The 27,869-nt window shown below is 37.8% G+C and overlaps 1 protein-coding gene across 2 annotated transcripts in view; it reads right to left on the bottom strand.

Moving 5' to 3' along the window:
* glis1b (GLIS family zinc finger 1b) overlaps positions 1-27,869 on the bottom strand; it is a 79,344-nt gene that overhangs the window by 10,367 nt on the left and 41,108 nt on the right. For both annotated transcript variants that reach the window (XM_081349728.1, XM_081349729.1), the window contains exons 5-8: positions 15,615-15,776; positions 12,480-12,590; positions 10,980-11,148; positions 6,651-6,807 (exon numbers count right to left, since the gene is read on the bottom strand). In XM_081349728.1, coding sequence (XP_081205854.1) covers positions 6,651-6,807; positions 10,980-11,148; positions 12,480-12,590; positions 15,615-15,776 — 599 coding nt within the window. The remainder of the gene's footprint in view (positions 1-6,650; positions 6,808-10,979; positions 11,149-12,479; positions 12,591-15,614; positions 15,777-27,869) is intronic.

Genomic DNA, 27,869 nt, shown 5'->3' with positions numbered 1-27,869 from the left:
CTCAAAAGCTAAACTGCTCAAACACTCAATATGCAGTCGGGCGGGGAAATTAGCTTAAGATACAATGTGTCAGTGTAGCTACTGTTTAGATCAGGGGGTGATACTGAAAACTACAGAAATGGACTCAACTTCAAGGAATTACAGTTTTTATGACTATATTTTATGAGACTAAGTGCAACATACACTCACCTAAAGGATTATTAGGAACATCATACTAATACTGTGTTTGACCCCCTTTCGTCTTCAGAACCGCCTTAATTCTACGTGGCATTGATTCAACAAGGTGCTGAACGCATTCTTTAGAAATGTTGGCCCATATTGATAGTATAGCATCTTGCAGTTGATGGAGATTTGTGGGATGCACATCCAGGGCACGAAGCTCTCGTTCCACCACATCCCAAAGATGCTCTATTGGGTTGAGATCTGGTGACTGTGGGGGCCATTTTAGTACAGTGAACTCATTGTCATGTTCAAAAAAACAATTTGAAATGATTCGAGCTTTGTGACATGGTGCATTATCCTGCTGGAAGTAGCCATAAGAGGATGGGTACATGGTGGTCATAAAGGGATGGACATGGTCAGAAACAATGCTCAGGTAGGCCGTGGCATTTAAACGATGCCCAATTGGCACTAAGGGGCCTAAAGTGTGTCAAGAAAACATCCCCCACACCATTACACCACCACCACCAGCCTGCACAGTGGTAACAAGGCATGATGGATCCATGTTCTCATTCTGTTTACGCCAAATTCTGACTCTACCATCTGAATGTCTCAACAGAAATCGAGACTCATCAGACCAGACAACATTTTTCCAGTCTTCAACTGTCCAATTTTGGTGAGCTCGTGCAAATTGTAGCCTCTTTTTCCTATTTGTAGTGGAGATGAGTGGTACCCGGTGGGGTCTTCTACTGTTGTAGCCCATCCGCCTCAAGGTTGTGCGTGTTGTGGCTTCACAAATGCTTTGCTGCATACCTCGGTTGTAACGAGTGGTTATTTCAGTCAAAGTTGCTCTTCTATCAGCTTGAATCAGTCGGCCCATTCTCCTCTGACCTCTAGCATCAACAAGGCATTTTCGCCCACAGGACTGCCGCATACTGGATGTTTTTCCCTTTTCACACCATTCTTTGTAAACCCTAGAAATGGTTGTGCGTGAAAATCCCAGTAACTGAGCAGATTGTGAAATACTCAGACCGGCCCGTCTGGCACCAACAACCATGCCACGCTCAAAATTGCTTAAATCACCTTTCTTTCCCATTCTGACATTCAGTTTGGAGTTCAGGAGATTGTCTTGACCAGGACCACACCCCTAAATGCATTGAAGCAACTGCCATGTGATTGGTTGATTAGATAATTGCATTAATGAGAAATTGAACAGGTGTTCCTAATAATCCTTTAGGTGAGTGTATATGTATATACTACTGATTAATATTTATTTGATCAAAAATACACTTAAAAAATACACTTTACAATTTTAAAATATAATTTATTATTGTGATTTGGTGCTCAATTATTAGTAATGGATCTTATTATGTTAAAAAAGTTTTTGCAGCTTGATATTTTAATAAGTAAAACTAAAATTAAAAAGGATTCTTTGAATAGAAAGTTCAAAAGACAAATTTATTATTTATTTATTATATTGTCATATAAATGTCTTTACTGTCACTTTGATAAATTTAATGTGTCCTTGCTGAATAAAATAGTTAATTTCTTCTTTTTTTAATCTACTTACTCTAAACTTTTGAATGGTAGTGTATCAAGGTTTCCAAATTTAAAAAAAAAATCTTTTAAAAAAATTAAGCAGCACTGAAGATTGAAAATGGGAAGAAATATTTCTTGAGCACCAAATCAGCATATTAGAATGATTTCTGAAGGATCATGTGACTCTGAAGACTGGAGTAATGATGCTGAAAATTCAGCTTTGCCATCACAGGAATAAATTATATTCTAAAATAGAAAACATTTCTTTTAAATTGTAATACCATTTCACAGTATGTAGGCTACTGTATTTTTTGACAGAAATGAAAGCAGCTTTGGTCAGCATAAAATACTTCTTATAAAAACTTTAAAAATCTTACCAACCCCAAAGCTTACTCCCATAAAAAAATATGGATTTCTTTTTATATCCTCTCATTAATACAAACCTGTTTCTAATTACCATTAAGGAACACCAGGATCAGCTATTTGTAATTTTACTGTAAAACTGTCACCTACAAAACATGTTGAGGTGCCGATGCCACCCATTAAGCCCTCCAGGCTGGTGAACACGTTCCACAGCTACGAACACTTCTGCCTCCCTGCATCTCAAACTCCACACAACGGAGACCGCTAGATGTATTTTCACTGGCATATTTTTTAATATTAGCTTCAGAAAATGACACTAGTATTTGCGAAGTAAAAGGAGTCTAAATGGGCCATTTCAGCCAGGGTAAACACATTTAGCAATGAGGTCAGAGGCTGCAGCAGTGGAATCAAGCAAGTTAGATAATTTTGTCAAAATGTTTAACGTCCTGCTAAACCATTTGGGAAAAACAAGTGCGGCAGCTGCTGTTGACTTTGGAAGCCGAGTGTATACTCTAGGCTTTAAACGTAAATCAAAATGCTCCATCTTCAAATGTAAGTAGACGTTTCATACCTGGTTAGTTGTAGGTCCTGGCAAAGATGTTGCGTTGGATGGACGGCATAAAGCGTGCTATATGTGCGTACACATTTTTGATCAGGAACCCCAACTCTAATGACTTCCGCAAACAAGACGACGGCCATTTTCTTAATGCTACGTTGTCAGCGCGACTGCATGAGGAAGCTCTTTTATTACAGCTGACACTTGACTTACTAGGTGGATAAAATACTTTTATGTTTCAAGTTCCACATATACTCATTACTTCCAAAAAAAGTTCACGTCCACCTTCATCGCATGCTTTGTGTATAATCTTACGTTTTCACAGACTTTGACCTTCAGCGTCAGTGAAAGGCAGAGCCTTGAATATGTCATCGTGATCTTCAGTGCAATAGCGTATAGTGTTACATGAGTATCCCCTGAGCCGGTTTCGTTCAGCTCTCATTCCTCTCCAAGTAGCAGTAATTGTTTGTGGAGGTTTAAAACGGCTCGCTAATTTTCTTGAGCTTTTTTTTTTGGTTCTTTCTGCGACCTGGAAAAACAGATCACCTTCCAGAGGGACAACATGACAACTCAATGCTGCCTGGGCACATTTCATGGGCGCTCGAGTATTTTTGCTAGAAATTGATGTATCTAATGGGCTTATACTAACAAAAACGTCACTTTGAATGAACTGTTAAAGTGTGTTAGTCTTTTTTTTGCCGGAAAATTGAATCAAAGTATACATGTTTTTGTTTTGCCTGGGTATAGAACACACAACCTTGGTGTTGTTAGCGCAATGCTCTACCAGTTGAGCAAACAGGAAGAGAAAAAGAACAGAAGGAAAACAGCTCATTGTCATTTCAATAGAGTCATGCTGTTTACAAGTTCTTGATTAAGTTTCTATTCTCGGATGTGGGTGAAATTAGTTCATTTACTTAAAGGGTTAGTTCACCCAAAAATGAAAATTCTGTCAGTAAATACTCACCCTCATGTTGTTCCAACCCCGTAAGACTTTCATTCATCTTCGGAACACAAATTATTCATAATATATTATTCATATACATATTATATTATACTAAACTGATATTGAATTATATGACATTATTTTCTTCTGTGTGGGCCTCTGAGTGAGTTCACGTAGTGTAACAGCGCAGTGCTACTGGGTTGTACGTCAGAACGTAGGCTCACTACGTGAACTCACTCATACCCCTTTTCCACCAAAAAAGAACTGGTTCGGAACTGGTGCTGGTTCAAAGTCGGTTCAACTTGCGAACCTTCTCAGAACCTGTTTGCTTTTCCACTGACTAGAGAGCCCAGCGAATGACGTTGTTACGTCACTGTGTACGTTGCCATAGGCTACGTCTTAGCTTTCCTAGAAACGCTTGCGCCAACTTCAAGCATAACAATTACAATGGCGGAGTACATCGTCTTTCTGCAAATGTTTCTCCTGGCATTGCGATCCTATATTGGGGTCAGAAGAAGACGTTTAGAACACATTTGTGCTGCTCGTCTGGATTACTATAGACGGAGGTTACGTTCGAGAAGAAGTTTGACAATAACCCCGCCCCCAGCCCCCGACGTAAGCATGACGTGGTAAAAGAACGGTTCTAGTCCAGCAAAGAGTTGGTGCCGCTTTGGAACCAATTTTCCTGGCCGAGAACCGGTTCTTTGGCTGTCGAAACACAAAGAACTGGTTCGCGAACCAGCACCAGCACTGCCTTGGTGGAAAAGGGGTATCAGAGGCCCACACACAATAGTTGAATAAAGTCGTTTTTTTTTTTTTTTTTTCACAAAAAGTATGATCATTGCTTGATAAACTTAAGATTAAACCACTGTAGTCACTTGGACTATTTTAACAATGTCTTTACTAACTTTTCTGGGCCGGCAGATTAAATTACATAGAAGCCTATGAAGGAGTGAGCCAGCTCTCAGATTTCATCAAAAATATCTTAATTTGTGTTCCGAAGATGAACGAAAGTCTTACGGGGTTGGAACAACATGAGGGTGAGTAATTACTGACAGAATTTTCATTTTTGGGTGAACTAACCCTTTAACACTGCACTTTTGCTTTCATTTAACTATGATAAAGAACAGAAAAATCTAATTTAAATCTGGTGCTTAAAAAGAACAGATGTATTTTCTCTCCTTTTCTCTATCTCATTTCCAGCATTTCTGTTTGTCGCTATACACACAGTGCGTCTTGATGACACATTGGATTTGCAGTTCTACTTTGCTGGTCCAGGGGGAAATCAGGGTTTTTTAATGGGAAACATGCCTCAGTCCTGTTGGGGACATATTAGACCTCATTGTATTCCTTCTCTGAGCTTTCCAGAAAACTAATCACAGCTTGAAGACAGAGAGAAACAGAGGTGTGTTTGGAAATCTTTTTTGGGAACACGGTCCTGCTTTACTTACACAACACTGACACCTCCAAACTGGTTTATGTTGTGTTAAGGTGACATTGGTTCAACCTGGATTTGCTGGATAAATACACACTGAAGTCAGAGCAAGGGACGAGCATTAAATTCGTCGTAGGGTGTGTGCTTTGGGAGAGTGTTACAATGAAAACAAACGTTCCGTATGGACAAGGGAAAAATCTGCCGGTGGTGCTTTGGATAGTAAATAAATCCAGGCCCCTAAATCAATATAGTTCTTACACACAGTAAAAAAAACATTAAACGGCACAGATTACCAAAGAAAATCTCCTGTTATGAGAAAAACCTAACTGCATTGCAATATTCACAAGACCCCGGATGTGACTAGCTATTCCAAAGCAATAAGATGACATCAAGGAAGGTGCTTTTTTTGTAGTTTTCAGACAAACGGTCAGTCTGTGTATTATTGGTGAAGATTTTTCAGAGACTCTTTCTGCAGGTTAACACCAGTGGCGACAAATGAGTCTTTGAGTGAGTTTGTAAACAACAGTCAATGAATCAACTAAACAGATTTATTCAAAAACACTATCAATCTTTTTTTTCGACCAGAAAACCAAGTATAAATGTTTTTGTTCTGCCTGGGTATCGAACCCACAACATTGGCGTTGCCATAGCGCAATACTTTTTCTTCAGGAAAAGAGTACATACTTTTAGGGTATAGTATAAATAGGAAAATTGAGCATTTATTCAGGAACAACACAAGTGAGTATGTCAATTAATCACTCAATGATTCATTCGAAAACAATGATACATTCAGGAATTAATCAAAAACAGTGGCTGAATTCGCAATAACATACTAGCATGCTACTTACTATTTGTGCTTTATCTTTAGATGCCAAGAATAGTAATAGTAAGCTAGTATTCTATTCTGAATTCGGCCACTGATTCATTCCAGACAGAAACAAGTGACCCTGTCTTTTTGAGTGATTCAATTATTAAACTCAAATGATTCATTCAAAACACTGATTCATTCAGGAATTAGACAAGTGACAATCTTTATGAGTGAGTCAACTAATCATTTACTCAATGATTTGTTTAAAACCACTGATTCATTCCAGATCAAAACAAGTAACTGTCTTTAAAAGTTAATCAATGAATTATACACTCAACCAAAATCAGAGGCTGGATTCAACATAATAGCACACTACTTAGTATCTGTACTATATCTTTTTATGGCAAAGAAGTAACTGTCTTTCTGAGTAAGTCAACGAATCATACATTCAAAAACACTGATTCATTCAGGAATGAAATAAGTGATTACTGAGTGAATCATTATACAGTAATTTTTAATTATATTAAAGTATAATCAACATATTTTTCTCACTTGTCAGACATCTTGTATGGATTGCTCACAGAGCATATTGCAATGCATTGTGGGATTGCATTTTCCTAAAATGATCCACGCAATGCTGACTTAGAACTCAAAAGAGTTCAGAACAGCCTTTTTGTCACTGCTTACTAACTGGAACAGAACCACTTTAACAATAACTACAGTGATATCCGTAACTGTGATGACAACCGTTATCCAATCTGACATCATCTTCATTGATCTCATCCAACCCACGTGTATGTCAGAGCAATTGGGAGTAAACATGATGCTCGGTGGGATAGGTACTCACCCTTCTCGGGTGTTCTCGAGGCCAGACAGCGGGGAGAGATGGTGGGGGCTGCCAATGTCGCGGTCCAGGCGGGGCTGCCTGGGGGGCAGGTCAGGTCCAGAAGAGAGCAACTCAAGTGGGGCTCCATTGTGCGTCGTGCTGGAGCCGGCGTACAGGCCTGGAAGACAAACAAAACTAATGTGCAAAACATGCCTGATAAACCTCAAGGAGCCCTCAAGAACGGCACATTGACCAAATTAAATCTCCACAAAACAGCCCTTAATGGCAACAAGCGCTTGTTATGACAACACAAAACTCACCAAGGCCCTTTGGATGAATTTAAATGTTCTGTGCTGTTAGCAATTTACGATACATAATTTATGTTGCCGTGCGGAATGGATTTGATTGACTATTGCTATTTTGAACATATCTTTGACAGATCGGATAAATTTTAATGGAACAGCAGAAATAATAAGTAGAGACAGATCTACTATAAACTACTTGCATTGAAATGAATGGAACAGTTGGGCTGGATCTTCAGCCAAGGACACAGAACCTTGAAGCAAAAAAAAAAAACAGAAGATACATCAACTCCATCCACAGTTTATAATGGAAATAACAGACATAGATCAGATATCCAACTGGTCCAAATGTCATCCCACCATAGATTATACTACTGTATGCAAACCAGGCCAGATGAAAATGATAGTTGCTCGTTCTGTAAAGGGGCTTCTTCCGTCCCCGGGCTTCTTGTGCAGCCTGAGAGACTGACAGGCGGACACTTTTCCCGGTTGCTCCGGCTGTTAATGTGTTCCTCTGGATTTGCCCAGTAATTGTTTTCCCAGAAGCCCTCTGTGCACTGACAGTCCTCAGCGGCTCGTCCTAGCACCCCTTCTCTTTGTGTTCCTCTCCAACTGCTTTACAGTGGAAGCGGGGCCTATCTGACAGTTTTCTGAACTGGTTACAAACTTGATTCATTACCCGAAATCATCAATCAAAGTCCTTAAATGCTTTCCCCTTTAGCCCTAACATCTGCTACCAGACTGGGAAGCATTCAACAAGTAATGGCCATGATTGCTTTAGTTGTTATCTGCTGGAGAGATGGGAGGGGGAGTCCACCAGGAGGCAGAATCAGATTCTAATGGCTGAGAGTAATCGGGAATTTCTAGATAATATATATATATATTTCAAGAATATATTATATTCAATATATCAATATATATGTATTCGTGTGATATAATTTGTAGTAAAAAAATATACATATGAAACACAAAAATACATAAAATATATAGTATGGTATAAAATGTATATATATATTATTTTATCACAATATAATTAAGTCATGCAAAGCATACTGTATGCCACAGAGAATGCACAAAATTGTATGTAACAGCCAGATGCAAACCTACACAAACGCACAGTACTAGATCGCACTTTATACGTGCAAATTACAAAATGACAGAGGTACCCGCTCTCTGCTTTGCTTTGCTTTTTCTACTGGCCCCGGAACAAAGCATAGGCAGAGGCAGAAACATCAGGAACATTAAATGCAGGCATCTTGGCCAGACCCAACCACAACTTCTGCTCTAAACAAGAACAAACAGCCACAGTAACATAACAGGTCCTTCAGGCTAAAGACATTTGCACATTGAAGCAACAACTTATCTCCTTTGAACTGAGCGAATGAGAGGCGGTGTAAGCCAGGACGTCTATTTTCCCCTGGCACACGTTGGGGGTGATTTAAGCTGTTGCAGTGCAAAGTGTGTTTTGTACAAGGATGCTTGAGAGATGGGGAGTTCTGCAATTGTCCTTCAAATTACCCTCACACATACATTTAGGGTCTGTTCTACATTCCTCTTGACTGAATCGCTGCTCTTAAAGGAATAGTTCACACATATTCTTTTTTTTTTTGTCACCATTTACTCTCATGTACAATGACCGGGAAGGGACATGTTCAGTTCAGTTCATGTTCAGCCACACGATGTGAAGTCGTGGCCTCGAGATATGACATTGAGGGAACGACACTGTGGCAAGCCGGGCGGGGCCGAGAGCCGTGGGACGGGAGCGAGGCCGGTGGAGCGAGTGCTAATGAGCCGTCTCGAGTATCACGGAAGAGCTCCAGGAGGATAAAAGGAGGAGTGACAACAGTGCAAGACAAGAGAGGACCAGGCCTGGACTTTACGTTGTGTTTGACAGTTCCCACCTCCTTCTTCCCTGAGCCTTTAAACCTCATCTATTTCTTGTGGCCACAAGTTTAATGCATAAACAAACCTGCATGACCACAGAAATCTTGTATTTTCACAAATGGATATTATTAATACATTATTTTGAATTAAGAATGACAATAGTGTGGAATTAAGAAATGATTAGCTATATTAACCAATATTTTAGATCTACTATTATGTTAGCCTATATTATATTGCATGTGATGTTGCCTATACAGCATTCAAATAAAGTTTGTTATTATCAATACATGTTCAAAGAATGTGTAAGAATATAAAATAATAACATTTTTATCCATCTTTTATCCATCCCATCCAACAGTTTTTTTTTAAATCAATTCACTGAACGTTTAATATTTTTATATTATTATAATTTAAGTTATATTTTTTTATTCATTGTTATGTATTTGCTTTATTTCCCCCTTAATTTCATGTACATCTCTTTACCTAATTAACGTTCTGGCCTACTTAAAGTAGGCTATGGCTATGTATTTTGTAAATACTGTAAATGCCCGGTTCATGCCAATAAAGTTTTGACTGTATTTCTGTAGGCTTAGAATACACCAGTATGAGGCGATAAATGAGCGTCTGTTTTCATTTACAAATGTAGCCCCTTGTGTCAGTGACAACATTCAAATAAAGTTTGAATAATTGGTTATTTAGGGCGGGAACAATTATTGCGATTTTTCTAATACAAATACCAATTTAAAATGTGACATTTGAAGAAAAAAAAGAAGCTCCAAGTATGCTGTGCTTGTTTGTAGGTATGTACAATTTGTGAATCAAAATGACTATAAAATGTCATGACATTTTGACAAAGGTTTGTAAATATTAACAGAATTTTCATCCCTTAAGTGTTCCAGGCCTTTTTATGAAATCTCCTCTGCTAACTATTGCACCACAGTATGTTCAGCATTTTGACAAGAACAAGCCAAAGAACAAGAAAAATGACTAACAGGGAGGACTATAACTACTGTGGCTTAACTAATGCAAAACAAACACAAAACAAAGCATGCAAAGCCTTCACCTCTGACCTCCCTCTCTAAATCAAAGAGGCATGAGTTATAGCTGGGTATTTTAAGGTAAGTGTCCTCTCCTCTAGCTCCGATTTAGTGTGAATTGCATAACATTGAAAGTAGCATGGGAAAATTGACATCTAACGCACATCGTGCATTGCAGCTGTTTGCAATATTATCATAGCATATGGTCTTCATAACATTACAATCCCCTTTATTCTGTCATGTCCATTTGAGCTGTTAAATCGTAGCTTATTGGTTTTGGATCACATAAATGGTTCTGCAAGTGAGCGTACACTTAAACACATCTGGGTTTTAGTACATTCTAGGGTGGAGGGAACAGTCCTCTACCCATCTCTACAAAACATCCCAGGATACATAAATTAGACAGCAAATGCTCCTACAAAAACAAGCAGTAATGGATGCTATAGACCAAGATATACAATCATTTCTCTCAAGGTCTGGAAAGCAGCAGTTAATCTCCAAGATCAAGTATAAAATTACAATCAACATTATCTTTAAAATCATTCATATAATTATTTAAATACATTTCAGATTACTCTAAAAATATTAGGATTAGGATTATATAAACATATTTGGAACTAGAACTAGATTCTGAAGAAAATATGAGTGGTGACTGTCTAAAACGCACTATCACAATGATAGGGGTTGCTGGGTTGTTATGGGTAGTTACCAGGGCATTGCTAGATGGTTGCTAGGGTGTTCTGGGTCCCTACTGAAAATTCTACCGATTTTCAGTAGGGAAAAATAGTAACAAGCCACTTGACTTGAGCTATTATTGTGGTCGTAGTACAAACAGAGCCTTCACCCAAGTTTAATAATCATGGTATGAGCAAAAATAATAGTGATGCTTGTTTTATCAAGCACCACTAATTACAAATATAATCCATGATTCTTTGTGCCACACCCACTTCACACTGCTATCAAAAGAAAGTGCGAAAGTGCCTGTAGAGCAGTGGATCTCAACCTTTTTTTTGTTTGTTTTTAATTGTTTTGTCTAAATTTAAATAATTTTAAATCATCTTTATGATCATCATGGCCCCCAATCATGAGGCCCCCTTAGAAGATATAGAGGATAAAGTAAGCCTTACCTGTGTAGATTTCCTGCCCGAGTGCTGGCGAACGGCCTTCTTTCCCATTCAAAGAGTGCTGAGAGGTGGCAGGGCAGTGGGATTGCTGGGAAGGGGCAGGGCCATGCAGATGCTGGATTGACAGACATTCACTCAAAGCATCTGATTCTAAATGGGGGCAAGCCCTTAGCTGTCAATCAAAAAGATAAAAAAAAAAGATAATTAAAAAAAGATTAGAGATACATATATCAAAGCATGATGTTCTTCATGTTGAAAGAATGAAATCACATTAAAAACCTGTGTGAAACAAAAGTCTCCAATTAAAAAGACGCAAAAACACACAAACTCATCGCTGACAGGCCCCATCGGCCAGCGCAGGAAATGAAAAGCTTAGAGAGAAACAGTTTTTCACCACAAACAGGAACCTTTGATTGGAAACATGAGGGGATGAGGGGAGGGACATACCCCACATCCACATCCATCTCCATCGTCAGTACAGGTTGGGACGCTACGTTATCGGCTTCAGAGAGGCGGAGAGGTCTTTTTTTGCTGGTGAGACTAGCATGCAAGACTGATTCAATTAAAAATCAAAGTTCTGGGAGTAATCATGCGTTATATGTGACATTTGTGTAGAGTTTTGGGAGTCATATGTGTTTAGGACTATTAGACTGAATTTGAAAGCTTGGATTGTAGCATGGAATTATGTTTAACTGGAAAATTATCTTCGGTCACATGAATTCGAGATGAGCGGACTGAATCTGGAGACGATACCTCGCAATAAACAATAGCCCGAAATGAGCCGTGACATGCAACTTGAAAGTGTTATGTCATTTTAATTCCACTGCAATTAAGATTTTCAAAACAAAAGCTCACAAACTTGCAAATTAGAAATAAAACAAACACGTCTTAATTACACGCAAATGGGCTGCAGTTCTCGAATATTACGAAAGAGCGCAAACCGCACGTCTTCCAGTTGAGATCCCAACATCTCCCAGCCATTCGTCAAACGTAAAGGAGCTTTGGTGCTTTTGCCGCAGCTTTCTATTACAGGCGTCGCTCGCGATAGATGGAGTGGGAGTGTTTGTTTGACATCAGCCCACAACATCTGGCCACTGGGGTATAGCGCTGCACAGCTTATTAACAATGGTACACGCTCACATGTGTTTCCGCTTACAACGGCAAGCAAGAAGAACGCATCAGTCAGCTGTCGTTTAGACCAGTGCAACAATGAGGCCATTCTGCTTATAATTACCCACTTTAATGAGGAATGCACTCTTCACCATGTAGATGCTGAAATGTGGTCATAGTTGATCTATTGTTGGGGAAATCATTTTCAAAAGACAATCCTAAGTAGAACCAACTGCACCAAGCCATGAAAAAGACACAATTGACCATGAAAAATATCTACTAGAAAAGTTTCTCAAGGCCGATGGTAAGAGCCAAAGAGCTCATTTTACTCTGATGTTCTGATGAGATCTTTTGTACAGAGGAAACAAAGAAAAGAACTGTTTTTATCCTTACCTTCCTACGCACCTGCTGCTCTTTGGCAGAGTGGATCTTCACATGCTTGCGGAGGGAGCTGGGGTCTGTGTAGCGTTTAGTGCAGCCTGGGATCTGACACGCATATGGTTTCTGAAACAGGAAATGCACAATGAGTCAAAGAGTCATAATTATACGCAGGTCAGCCACAAAGAGGACATGGAAACACTGCTATGGACACAAAGACATTAATCATTACATTATGTCAGCATTCATAATTGAGTAGCTATAATAATAGTTCATAAGAGACATTAAATACAGTGCAGAACATTTATGAACAGACATGGAAGCTAAAAATACATGACAATTTAGACAAGCAACTATTTTGAACTCCCAAAATAAACATTCAGTTTTTAAGATTGAAAGTCTATGTAAAGTCACTAGTTTTAAATAAATTTCTAAATATAAAACAAAAAAGTATGATTTTTCATTTAAACATGGAAATAAATAGAAGGTTTTAGGAATAAGGAACTATTATTATGTAAAATGAATAAAAAAAATTATATTCTGAGCTATTTCTAGGTTAAAAATATTATTCTTTCTTTATTTAAAAGTATTGCATTCAATCAGAAAATTAAGCATTTTTACAAGTAGACTTTGAAATCCACCGCATACATTTTATTTCTGTAATCAGCCTTAATATTTACACTATGAGTGTAAATGGACAAACACAAGTGCAATAACTGTATATTTTGAGAGTTAATAAATAGTCAAAGTTCAAGAGGAAAGACAGTATCCTACCTTTCAGCTGAGAGGACACAGGAAGAGGAAAGAAGAATACAGATTGTTCGGTAAATGTGTAGGTATACAGGTTCTGTACAAGCACTTACAGTGGTTTATGTTATTTTGCACATTTTATCAGCGTTGAAGTGTTGAAACGTGCGTTTTCACATAAATATCAGTGTACACATGATTCTCACTGGTAAACTTTACTGAAACACACTCTTACGCTCCAAAACATGCAGAGGTGATTTTCTCCCATGCATTTTACACTGCTCTTTTTTTCTAGAAAAGAGGCAGTCATTAAAGTGAAAGTGGATAGGCTTCCTTTATTAGCTCTCCTTTCCTACCTTCCCTCGTTCTCTAAATAACACTGTTTTTACAAGCCGTTCGCAGGGCAGCTCGTCTCTGCGCATTTATTTGTTTTCACTGCGCAATGCCATATAATCCCCCTGCCGTCTAAACGCACCAAAAACAGTAAACGAGAAAGCTTAGGAATGGAAAAAAGAAAAAAGGCCGTCAAGAATAAATATCATTACAGTCGGCGGGATTTTTTCACTGTATATGAGGCGTGTGGGAAGGCTGTGACAGGGCGCATAGGCAAGTTAATGTGTAGCACTGGGCATCTGGGGTCGAGGGTCTTATTGGCTGTGGCAGTGTGGCGGTAGCGCGGTGCGGAGCTGTACTGCGATGTGATACAGGATAGGGTTCTGCCAGTTAGTGAGAAAAGACTAGCTCAAGTCTTTCCCTGACTTTTATTTTTCCTCACATGGTTGGAGTGGGATGCAAGACGTTCTTGCCTCTCTCTGCCATGTGTCGTTGCTATCACAAACGGAGCGTGGTGTTAAACGGTGTATGATATAACGCGTTTCCCCTCATCAACCCATAGAGACATAACCGTATGTATGTTTTGTGCATGCAAAATTAACATTTAGGTCAAAGAAAGGCAGCAAACAGCACATTTACGGGATTGTTTGTAAGGTCCATTTGGCTGGGAACTTAAGTGGTTGGGACTTTTGCTCTGAACTTAAAGATCCTCCATGGATCTCCCTTTAGTTTAGTTTAGGAGAGGCTAAATAAGTTCAAATACAAATGACAAAAACAAATACAAATGTCTGAATAATCTTTTGAAAAATAGTTAGCAATACTACAACGTCATAACAAAATCACTTAACACATTTTGGAGCATCACATCACCTATGTAAGCAATACCTTTTTAAAAACTCTATATAAATGTCCAATTATGCAATACTTCTCTGGCAACCCTTTAAAAAAAAAAAAAAAAAAAAAAAAACAACTGTAACTCTCCCTATATTATATACTGCAAGACAATTGAAAAAACAATGTGAAGAACAGCAGCATTTACCAAAATATCTAGCTAAAAATAATATTTTTTATGAATCTGTTCATTAACATGAATTTGTCCAAATGGACCAATTCACTAGAATGAATCAGAGTATCCATTGCTACAAGTTTTGTGACCCTGGATCACAAAACCAGTCACAAGTCGCACATGTAAATTTGTAGCAATAGCCAACAAAACATTGTATGGGTCAAAATGATCGATTTTTCTTTTATGGCAAAAATCATTCGGATATTAAGTAAAGATCATTTTCCATGAAAATATTTTGTAAATTTTCTACCGTAAATATATAAAACATTTATTTTTGTGAGTGAGTGCAGCAGAATCGCAAACATAAATGGACAACTTTAAAGGCGATTTTCAAATAGTTGTATCTCAGCCAATTATTGCCCTATCCTAACAAACCATAAATCAATGGAAATTCTATTTATTCAGCTTTCATATGATGTATAAATCTCAATTTGAAAAAATTGACCCATGTGACTGGTCACATAATATGAGATGACTATTTAGGATGAACCGAATCACCAGAATAAATTTAACTCCACGTATGACAGTTAGGACAGTGAAGGACAAACCGATTTACTAGAATGAATGAGTTTCCCAATGCTATAAATGAGAAAGGACCTAATCACTGAAATAAACTTTTGATTAGAATAACTTTCCAACTCAGTATATGAAAAGTGATGACCTTTTAGGATGAACCGATTTAATATGAGTCAAATTTTCAGTGCTATGAATCATTTAGACTGAAATGTATTAGAATAAATCAGACCTTCAATGCTACATACTAGAGTGTTTAAGAGGGTGATTTATTTGAATGAAGTTATCTTTAAGATGATTCTAAAAACTGTAGCACTTCTTGTAACTACTTAATTTATTTAAATAAAGTCAGTAGCATGACTACAAGTTTGTATTTTCCCAACACTGCTAATTTCTATATTAAGGATGGTGTCAGTAAAGAGCGGTGTTTGTTTTTGTGTGTTTTGAATAACTTCGGGGTTGAGTAGGAATGAATGTATTCATGTACTCACAGTGTCCAGGTGTGTGCGCTGGTGCTTTGCCCTGTCGCTGGAGTTGCTGAATGCTTTCTGACAGCCTGGGTGCTGGCACAGGTACGGCTTCTCTCCTGTGTGACTCCGCAGGTGAATCTTCAGATTCTCCAGCCGTGAAAAAGCTTTGTTACATCCTTCAAACTGACAGAGAGACAACAACAGTAATCTTTCTCGGAGGACGACGTTTTATAAGGCATTGCCTTTAATTTGTGCATGAGTGTGAACAATGCATTCAGATAAACATTTGAATCAGAAAAGAAATTCAGATTCGTTAGCTCATTTTCATGGTCTGGCCAATCAGAATTCTTTAAAATTACAGATCATAAAAGACTGACTACTATGCCACGCCCCTTCCAACTACACTTTCTCCTAAAGTCATCCCAGGATGGTCCTCTGCAACCTGTCTATCTGTGTAATGAGGCATTGGACACACTGATAGAACATGTTGTCTTGTCATTTGAGGGCCTCATAAATTCTATACAACCCTATCTCTTAGCTCCACCCCAAAACATCAACAGCCCACCAATAAGGAGCCTTGGATGAGACAGAGTGGCAGCTTATGGAGGTGTCAGAGAGAGTGTAACCTGACATGGCAGCTTTGCTCTCTATTGTCCACTGACCTCTAACTGAGGCCCCCGCTTCTATCGCAGCTCCAGTTTCACTGAAGGAAAGAGCCTTCCATTCTTCTAATGGGCTCTCAGAACATCATTCGGGCTCTGGCCTCCTTCAATCACTCGCAAAGGGCTTGCTATTGAGGCCAGGCCATTTAATACGGGGCGAAACCTTAGACTGCCACGGTTGGGATATATTGAGTGACCTGGATTATACAGTGTGTGTATCTGTGTGCGCAGAATTCTTATATGGCACATTAAAAAAATGTGGAAACAAGCAAAAAACTCAGTCAGGTACATTACAGGTTCACTTTCACACACATTTACATACACAGAAAAAAAAACACAGAATTTGCATTTTTATTAGAAAATAATAGTGCATCAAAGGTAAAAATATGTTCTTCATAAACAAACTCATCAGAGACATTTTGCCTTGAGGCCGGCTCAGAATTTCAATATTAAAATGACAAAAAAAAAAAAAAGTATTCATCATAAATATCATCTAAATAAAGAGTGAAATAATCGTAAACATTTAAAAATATCAAAGATTGTGACTTTTTTTGCCCTAAAACGTTTTTTCAAAAGTTCATCATGGAGCTTTAATTCTGTTTAATTGTGCAAAAATTCTAGAAATATACTTTAATTGTGTGTATCTAGGACATTCATAAATGCTACCAAAGAAATGACTGTAGCTGCAAAGTATCCTATCAAGCACAATACATTAATTAAAATGAGGTGGAAATTACTGTGTTGGAAATGTATGTCTTTCAAAAACAAATTACACTATCATTCAAAATGTTGGGCTTGGTAAATTTCTTTAAATGTTTTTATACATTAAACATGCCCACCAAGAAATTATCAGCAGCCACTACTTCAATTTTAGTTCAAGCACAATTAATTGCAGAGGTTTAATATTTAGAGTTTGGGGTTAAGAACAAACTCAAATCTGAGGAATATCAATTTAAGCTCTAACTGGCCACAAACTTTTACACATTCATGTCATCAGCTCACACAATAGAACAGTACAGTGTTTGAGACACAATTGCTTGGGGCTTTTAAACATTCAGACTCCACAATTTGTGCCTGTATTATTCAACAACATGAAAACATCTCTGAATATACCCACAACACAGAACTTAAAGTCTCAGAAAACCGTGCAAGCCACACTCACATATCACACCAGAGATATATGTCACATGCTGACTCCTAAAATACTTGAGTTTTCAAAACAAACACCGCGAGTATGTACGTCCCAAAATGTGTGTATTTATGTACAGGGGAAATAATCATTCTTTCGCTGCTTTCTTTAAATTTAATACAAATTTCAGGCTAAATTGAATTTATGGGTCCGCAGAGAGAAGCATGCTAATCGTGTAAAGCCCGCCATTAGTGTGAGGACTGGCTGCCAATGGAGCGAGGTGCGGAGCATGCTGGGATACCTTGAAAAACAAAGCAAAGCATTCTGGGATGCCATGCAAACACAGCCATCTGCCAGAGTTTAATCCATTTGACCGGGAGGAATTTCTTTTTCTCTCTTAATGTCTCTCATTGTCTCTCCACTTTTTTATGTCTCTGGCATTATATTTTATACTTTTTGAAGACCATAACATTCTCTTTTATATAATAGCACAAAAAGTACAGAACATTATTTTCCAAATACTTCTAAAGCAACCAGTTTTACAACTGACGACAACATCTATCAAAACACCCCCAAACGTAAACCGAGGAATGTGAAGTTTCTGAGATACAAACAGACGTTCATCATAAAAATCAGAGAGAAAAGTGAGACTCCAAACGAACTAAATATATGTTGCATTTTTAAACCGCTATAAACCAACCATGACAGCTCCTAAGTCTCAACTACCCTTTGATTTTATTTGCAAAAACAGTTTAGCAAGCTAATCACATTAATTGGCATAAACGTGTTTAGCTTTCCCCTCTGAAGGCCTGTGTGAGGGTAAACAGAGCGATAACCCTCGAAAGTAGATTGTGGTAAGTCATTTGACGCCATCTTTCCGAAGTGGGCCTCAGGATCTGCTGTATACACACAGAGTGACAGTTCGGGTTGACATTTGTGTCAGGGGCACAGAGCCAATCATGGATGATTGCGGGCCGCAGAGGCCGCTCAACCTCAACCTGATGACTATATGGGAAATTAAGCGTGATTGCGGCAGAAAACGTCCAGCGAGGCATCGGGCAACTAAAAGCCCGTAGTGTACACAAGCACTCGGAAGAAAAAACAGTTCATTAATACCTTTAAATACCTACAGAACACAAGCCAGCCATTATGGCACATTTTTCTGCGCAAAAATAAGGCCATGCCGCTTAATGACGTCACACAGAGCTCTGATGGAGTGACCAGGATTGAGAGGAAGAGAAAATTTGCTTATTATGGGAATTGCATTCAGGCCACATTCTTTCCCGTGGAGTCAAAGGTCCACTGCTGTTCCCGTTAACATTCGGAGGTGCTCTGAAACATAAAACATATTTCCCCATTACACTGTAACTACCAATCTCACCTTCCCTCAGGCATGCGTTTATTCAGACATTAAAACCTTTAGCAACTAACAAGCATTAAATACATTATTACTCATAATTAGTGGGCTTAAAGGCAAATTTTAATGAGCACCATGACTTCTTTTCTTACTGCCAGACACATTTTCTGTAATTCGTTGTGACATCCAAATTGCCTCAGATATGCAATACAGGGTCTGTCTGCGGGTTATGGTGATGTTCTGTGATCAGCACTTGTACGAAATCGATTCTGGTTCCTGTTGGAGACCGAAAGGTGTTACGTGGTTTACCGCTGAGCGCCTGGAGTAACTGTGACCTGTAAAAGAGAAACCGCCGACACGTCTTTCGGCACGGAGAACAGCGGAGCTCAGATGGAGTGGCAAAAAACTACAGGCGAAAGCGAACATGTGCCTTTAATCTGCCTGTTTCCAAATGCCCCCTGGCAACCACAGCAAAGAGCAGAAAAACGTAAATGGATGAAATTATATCCATATGATTCAATGAGACAGCTAAGGGGAGACAGGTTTCTCATGCACTTCATCAGGGTACAAAATTAAACACAGCTTAGCTAAAATATTCGCATTACATAGTTTACACATTTCATTTCCACATCCAAACGCCACTCGTTTTAGCAGCCAACTTCATCTGTTGCTAATAGGAGGCCTAATATGAATCAAAGATCTGGTTAATCTCTCTCTCTCTCTCTCTCTCTCTCTCTCTCTCTCTCTCTCTCTCTCTCTCTCTCTCTTTTGGAACGGCGCTGAAGGGAATTCACTTTCGATTATTCTCAGGAATCTTTGATTTTTCTTTGTTGCTCTTTTGCCCGTTACTTTCAAATTTCAAAACATTTGATTCATACCTAATGTGATGCATACACAAATCCTCAGCTGACAAATGTTGTCCAGATGGGATCGAAGGCTTGGCCGATAAACCGGTGGAGGAAGTAGTCATGTAAATGACTAGCAAAATTGCTCCGAACAGACTTTTTTGTTCTCGTGCAACACTGGTTAAACCAGATTGAAACCCATGTAGATTGTAGATGGGACCTTCACAGGAAGCAACCTATGATGACTAAATTGGGCCTCTCGCATAGTCATTACGCACCCCCCACCTCACTCTGAGCAACGTTTTTGAAGGAAATTGAACTGAAGGTGTATTATGGATTCTGACTTCGGACGCTAAGGGAAGTCAGACATTAGCAACTTATGCTACATGTGGGAATCCTGAACTAGAACATGCAGGAAACATATGGATCTTTATGGGAGCACTTAACCCAGAGTCGTTCTGGGGCGTACCGTCAAAGTGTTACCAGCCAGAAAATATATTGTCTACCAAAACTAGCTGTGATCTTCTTTTGACCTAGGAATAGATTCAGATTTACAGAGGGAGAAACGAGTGAAGGTCCTCCTTAAGGTCAACTGTTGCTTCCACATGTTCTCTTCCTTTCTAAAAGCCTTTAACTTGTAACTCCAGCATGAACGTTCTCTGGCATCCCTCGCTTGCTGTATTTCATTTGAATTTATGACTACAGTAGGTGGCATGCTCATTGATGCAGTACATCCTGAAAACAGATTAGTGTAAGTAAGTACAGTAAGTAATATACAGTACCTGTAAGCACTCTTCTGAAATGCATGGCCATGTTTCAGGCTACATACCAACATAATCCATTCTGATTTTAAAATAATGGTTGGCATTGTATGGAATGGATTTTTTTTTTTTCTTTTAAAATGCAAGATTCTATTGAAATAGTCTGAAGATGCTGGATATGCAATGTGCTGCTGAAAATTCAGCTTTGCCATCACAGGAATAAATCATATATTAAATATATTAAAATAGAGAAGAGTATTTTAAATGGTAATAATATTTTACAATATTTCTGTTTTTACTGTATTTTTGACCACAAACTTTTGACCACTTACATACTGAATTCTGTTTTTTGATTTGAATTTAACTAAATTGTCAGAATATGTTACACAGAATATTTGATTTATTCTTGTACATTAGCAAAACTATCATTTATATCCTCCTGGGACCCAAGAATTGACTTTTGTCAACTGTAGTGGACATTATATTTTAGTAAATTTCTCTGACATCATACATGTCACATGACACAACCTGGGTGTCCTGTAAAGAGCACATTCAGGACTTTTCAGAGATACCAAATGTTTGGAGGTTTCACCATGAAAACAACTTCTCCTTGGTCTTTAAAAATGTCTGACATTATTTTACTGATCAAATATAGCATATGGAAATATGATAATATATTGTAATTATAATTTAAATTGGACTACTTTTCAAATTGTAATTCATAAAACAACATCTCAGGAAAACGTTAAGGGGTTTCAAATAAAAAAATACTTTCTGTTACAGAACAGGGCATTGATTTCAAACGTGTCCACTGTAGAGGACACCAGGACTTAAATCGTGTTTATCAGGCATTTTCTGAGACACAACAAGTGAATATGGAAATAAATTATACATCAATATTCCTATGAAATATTAGATATTATTATTAAAATGTTGCCAATTATTACTCCAATTATTACACTTTTTTTTTCATTAAATGTTGCTCCAAGAACACATTAATGTGCAAATTAGATACAGTGTATAGATACATTGCATTGAATGGGAATATTAATTTATGGCCATTTTACCCACATATTGCATAAAGTAAAATGGTGTATCAATTCATTCCGTTATTTCTTTCATAACATAGTTGAGAATCATCTTTATACAAATTTTGGTTAAAAAAAATCCTGAAACCCCAAAATGTATTGGTGATTGAAAAAAGAAATCCCATTGTTTTTGCCTATACATATAATTTCATGCCATTTTATTTTTTAAACAACTTAGTCCTGGCGTCCACTACAGAGGACATAGCATAACGTATGAATAAAATATTATTGTTCAAAAAAATTTTTTTTTACCATTTGTTTCTTGTGCTCTAAACAATGTGATGACATGGGAAAAAAACTACATTCAAAAAACTTTTTTTTTTCTGGGTCTCAGGAGGATATGCACACAGATGCAGACATACATTCATGATACATATTCAGCAAAAACAGTTGTCGTCACAGGAAGAGGGTCATTTACCCAATTGCTGATTTTTAATTTTGTGCCATCAAAACTAAATTAGCAAAAGTTTCCATTTATTTTGCTTAATAAAATATTGGATGATGCATCCTGCACATGCTAAAGACACCACTATATTAGTACTGTAAAGGCACAGTGTTCTTCTTAAGTGGGCCATCTTCCCTCATCTTACCCTACATATTACAGGCCTAAAGACCTAAAGACCATTAAATTAGTGTCAAATTTATTTAATCTGTGTTTCTTTGTTGAACCGAACACCAAAGAAACCAAACAGCATTCTCGGTTTCCCTGGCCGCAAAGCGCTGATGGACACCAAGCACAGTCTGTCACTCCAGTAACCGGCCTCTCACTCTCTCCGTTCTAAGGATCTCTAATAGCTAATTAGAGAGTATTACACTCGCCCCGATGACTTTACAATACCACCGAGCCATCAGTTATCTCCCCGTTTCGTGCAACATGAACCAGGGCACAGTGAGATGCAATGAAACTCCTAAACATGATATGTGCAGTGTTCATGCCTGCGGAGGGGCAAATACAGCATTTGACACAGAAGGTCTCGGCGTCCATTAACCGTCAGTCCCCATCTACTCACTGACACCTGCTAGCGTTCGGTTCCCAGCGGCGCTGGCACAACACACGGGGTAACATGACAAATACTTTGACTGCAGTCGCTCAGAAACTTCCTCTTTAACTGGCCGCCATGAGAAACTTGTTGCTTTTACATCCGATTTATGGATGAGAATCACACTTGCTGAACTTTCATTACACAAACTCATATGAGCTCTTTATTTGAAAAAGTTGGCTGTCAGGGTCATGCCATACTTCTTAAGGTTCAAACGTCGTCCAAACTCTAGGCTAAACACCAAAAAAGGCCACATTTCACAACATCTCTCGTTATATGACATTGTGAGGAACATATAAACTATAAACTCTCCTGACCGACGTTCGTTCTCTCGCCTTTTCTTTCCGCCCTCCACCCTGTTGGCATAATGTTCAGAGTTGACACAGCTGGGTCTGTCTCATGCCCACTCTCTAAGCTATTTTATATCTCCGACCTGACAACAAATACACATCCCAGAGTGCCTTGCGCCTGCCAAGTCAAACACCTCTGCGTCAAAGGCTCTGTCAGATTCATGAACAAAACAAAACTATTCAAATGGACAATAGGTCAAGATGTGTTCAGTTTTGGTTGACGATGTAGAAAGGTCGAGTGACATCTAACACAGTTGGATTGAGAAGTAGAACATTTACGCCCTCCAGATATGTGATGAAATTGAACTACAATAGAGAAAGCTTGTATTGTTGTCTTTTGGGAACCTGATTGTTGCGTTTCCCCTTCAGTATTTTCTTGTTTTGTTATTTTCCGTTCAAAAGTGCAGTGCAAGGGCAATTTATCAGGTCATATTTCAGAACACATTATTAATAATGATACGTCATACAGCATGACTGCACATTAAATCATGTGGAATCACAGTGGAATACAAGGACTAATGTTTTGCACTGAAAATAAATAATATGTAATACTAAGACCAAGTCATTATTAAATGGAAATTTAATAGCGCAAGGAAAAGATAAACTATTCTAAATTTGTGAAAAAAAGTAGAAAATTAAAATAAATTAAGAGCTTGTATCCAAATGTTATACAAATACCTCACATAAAATCAATAACTCAGTTGAGAGACAGAAAAAATAGACCCAAATAACAAGGTCTCAGTGTCCTGTGATATTCCACAGTAAATGTTTTCATATTTATGGAGTATTTAACTCGAAATTTCTCATCACGTACTTGTTTACCTTAGCAGTAATATGAGTCCAGGTCTGGCTCTCGCTCCTCTCTTGGTATTTGCAAGCGAGATGCTGACGGTATTACAAAGCAGTGTGTTTTTTTTTCAATGCTAATATCCACTTTCCATCTTTGCATTAAATTGTGCATGACCTAATCTAACTCTTGGCTTTTCTACGCTGAAATATGAATTTGGCTCATCCGTGTCACTTGTTCTGGTTGTATTTAAGCTTTGAAGAGGATAATATTGAGTCTTCAAGGAGCCATAGAACGTGCTATTTTCTTAATTTTTCACTACTGTGGAAACAATGGCTGGACATTATACAGAGATTTGGAGCGTTTCTTTATGGTCACATTCAAGTCCATTTCGAAACTGAATCCTTTATAGCTTCACAAACCTGCCATTTTAAATCAAATTTAAGGGGTGAATTGATGAGCCATGGGCTTTGAGGTCACATAGAATTTATCAGAATGCTTCATGAGACCTTTAGTGAAGGAATGAAATCATTGTTTGGAAAAAAGTCTTTGGCGGTTTGTCACCAAAATGAACAAAACAAGAGTTGCATGTCTGCGCTACTGATCTTTGGGAGTTCACATCAATGAGCCGCACACAATTACAGATCGCATGTTATCTCGATTAAAACTCACAAGCACAAATGGAGCAGGCACTTTCATATGGAAACATTTCTGTTGGAACAGTGACACCAAGGTCATGTGTTTGATTCCCAAAGAGTGCATGAACTGATTTTAAAAATGCCATGTAAGTTGCTTTGGATAATACTGTCTGGCAAATTGTACTCTACTGATCAAATGTTTGGGTCTGGAAGATTTTTTTTATGTCTCTTGTGCTCAACTAAGCTGCATTTTATTGTATTTTACAATGTGATTTATTCATTTCATGGCAAAGATGAATTTTCAGCATAGTTACTTCAGTCTTCAATGTCACATGATCCTTCAGAAATCATTATAATATGCTCATTTGGGGCTCAAGGAAAACATTTTTATTATCAATGTTACAAACAGATGTGATGCTTAAAATGTTTGTGGAAAATATGATATTTTTTCAGGATTCTTTAATGAATAGAAAGTTCAAAAGAGCAGTATCCTTGCTTATTTTCTCTCAAAAAATTATACTGACCTCAAACTTTTGAACGATAGTGTAGATATGAAATGTAAAACCTTTCTGCCTCAGAGTAAACAAAATAAAAAGGTACTGTGACTTCATATCTCAAAATGTAATTTTATATCTTGCAACTGAAACTTTATATTTCACAATGTAGCTTTATGTCTAATTTGAAACTTTATGACAATTACCTTTTACTCTACATGTGGAAACAACCTTCCACACTTTCCTGGGAACATGCAGGAAAAAAACATTAGCATTATTAAAGGTAAAAATAACTGATCTTGGGAAATTGTGAAAAAGTTACATTAGAAACATTTGGAGAATGTACTTTGCTATAATGGAGAACCAAGTTAACAAGTCAAAGTGTAATTCAAGTATTGTTGGCTGAAAGAACATGGTTAAAGTTCATGTTGGTAGGAAGTGCAGAGGTTGCTGTTATTATCAATAATTGTTGAAAGAGGTTCTAAGCAATACCTCCAAATGAATGTAGGGACTTGACTACATAAATAGACAAGCGCTTTGAGAAAGCGTGGACAGCTCTTCTGGCGGAGTATGAATAGTTTCATGGGGAGAACTCTAATTGGACGGTTGAATACAGCTGTGAGTCAGCAGTAAAGCGCACCACGTCCTGCCAGATCTCCATATAACACCCCGCTTGAAATGAGGAACCGAAACAGCGTCTTTCCAGTGTACCACATTCTTACTGCACCCCCACACCCATAACTGTCGCTGTGGCGAGGGGTTTTATGGAAAGGGCTTTTGGTGAAGATGTTGCTCTGGTTACATCTATCTGAGTGACAGCAGATGACAAATGAGACAGAATGCTGTCACAGCCCATAAGTTTGTAAGAGAGAAGCTGTCACAAGCCTCCCACACTTAGTTTTGGGCTCCGTTCAGACCGCAGATGGGACGTGGTTTCGGACTAGAGGGGCACCATAAAGCCTCCAGTTATGTGGCTGTTTATTAACTGGGTTGGTTTGGTTTTGAGAGATACTTGGGATACTAAACTGGCTCTCGGTTCTGCTAAGTCCCATGGCCCATCTGTATCTCAACAAAACCATTCTAGAACACTGGGATATTCAGTCTTAACTCAAAACTGTCCGTGCTCTGTTTGCATGATGGGGTTTATGGCGAATGTTTGCGGAAAGGCTGGGTGTGATGTAAATAGCGCCCTGACTACTGTTATTTATTCTAAGGAGTGTTTGGCAGATGGCACCTGGCATCCGCTCCATGTCAACATGCTCTCTGCAGTGACAATGAGGAAGGTACTCTAAATTAAACACATTTATGACTGGCCCCGTGTACATTTAGGCCATAAAGGGCCCACACTGAGACATTAAATCACCATTATTCAAATTTATTACCACATTTCTAATGTGTAAGTAGTGAAATAAAAACACTATAAAAAACTCTTTTAGCACTTGAATTTCATGAAAAATTAATAAAACATATTTATTACCCTACTTGCGACCAAAATGTTAGAGACAAATGTCCTTTTTTATTCTGGGTCCAATAAGTTAAGCTCAATCAGCAACACTCGTGACTTAATGTTGATTAACACAAAACTAATTTGGATTAATCTCTCCTTTACAAAAATGTTACAATAAAACACAAACTGTTAACATTATATTAGTGCGGAAAAATACAACCAAAATACAATTTACAACTTTTTCGTAATGACAACATTATGTCTAAAACCTTAACACAACTGTAAAAATCATGGGAACCATTTTACAGCTCAAAAATACACTAAAAGAAATGATGTAAATGTCTTTATGAAAATTATAAGCTTCACATTTGTCCTTAAATCCTATGAAAATTTGGACATTTACTTACATAAGTGCCTCACGTGAACTGAGAAGGATATGTTGAAATTATTAGGCTACTTGTTGTAACAAACATTATGTAACAAAGGCTGTCAGGTTGAGCTCAGCTTGTAAAATGTGAAACAGTCAATGCATATCAACTTTACAGAAAAATGTATGACTAAGGAGCATAAAAAATATGACTAGTTCTTTAACTCTTTCCCTGCCATTGACAGAATTTTCCATCATTTATGACACAACGCTTCCCCGCCTGAAAGAGTAGAGAATTTCCAGATCAAAACACAGGTGAAGAAGACACAGAAAGCATTGCTTATGTAAAATAATGAGATCATCAAACATTAAACAGCATATAAATCAAAACTGCCAATGTTACTGAATGAAATGTTGAACCCAGGAAGTGGTATGTGAAAGCCTTGGGGGTGTTGATGGACTCGACCGACTCCATCTATGTTTTGATCATCGTTCTGAATCCGACACGTGACAAAAAAACTATTTTCTTAGCTTTTTATTCAAAATGTAGATTTTTTATGAAACTTACCACATTCAAGTGTTGATTAAAAAAAAGAATGCATGAAGCTATAATATTTGATATACTGCATATTCCGATATTCATACAAAAAAATATTCTGGGGGCCATCAAAGTTTTATGAAAATGATAAAAAAAATGCTGGCGCTGACTGGCAAATGTAAAAAAGAAAGGAAAAAAAGAAAACGCTAGTGGGGAACAAGTTAAAAGATGTGCTAAACAAGTCAAAAGACATTGCTCAAATGTGAAGAAACATATACTGAATGCCAAATATCTGCCTTTAACTAGCAACACTTCACTTTACAACAGCTCAATATTTTCTTGGCACACTGTGCACCAGATTTTTTTTATGTCACCTGGCTGGATCATGTTAAAACAACTGATTTTCCGCACATTTGTGCTGCAATGCTAATAAACAATTACAGAAAATACAGACAGAGGTTATATGGGGCTAATAAAAATACTGATATTGAATAATAAAAGCAATATGGTGCTAATATAAATAAACAGTACTATATAGGGAAAATAGGACAATAGTAATAAAAAAAACTTGAGTGTTCCCACAACTTTGTGCAGTAAATAAACCAAATAAAAAGTGCAATAAATGTTCTCATATCTTACAAAGCTAGAATCAGGGAATAGTAAATTAAAGTTCAGTCAACAATCCACCTTTTTATAGAGATATTCCCCGTAAATAAGAGTAATTCTGACGAGGAGTACCTCCAAATATTAAGTTAATGGAGATCGTTCCAAAT

Source organism: Scardinius erythrophthalmus (genome assembly GCF_964197995.2).
Source record: "Scardinius erythrophthalmus genome assembly, chromosome: 20".
Classification (NCBI taxonomy): Eukaryota; Metazoa; Chordata; class Actinopteri; order Cypriniformes; family Leuciscidae; genus Scardinius; species Scardinius erythrophthalmus.
The sequence above is the reverse complement of the archived record's forward strand: the minus strand, read 5'-3'. Positions and strand labels throughout refer to the sequence as shown.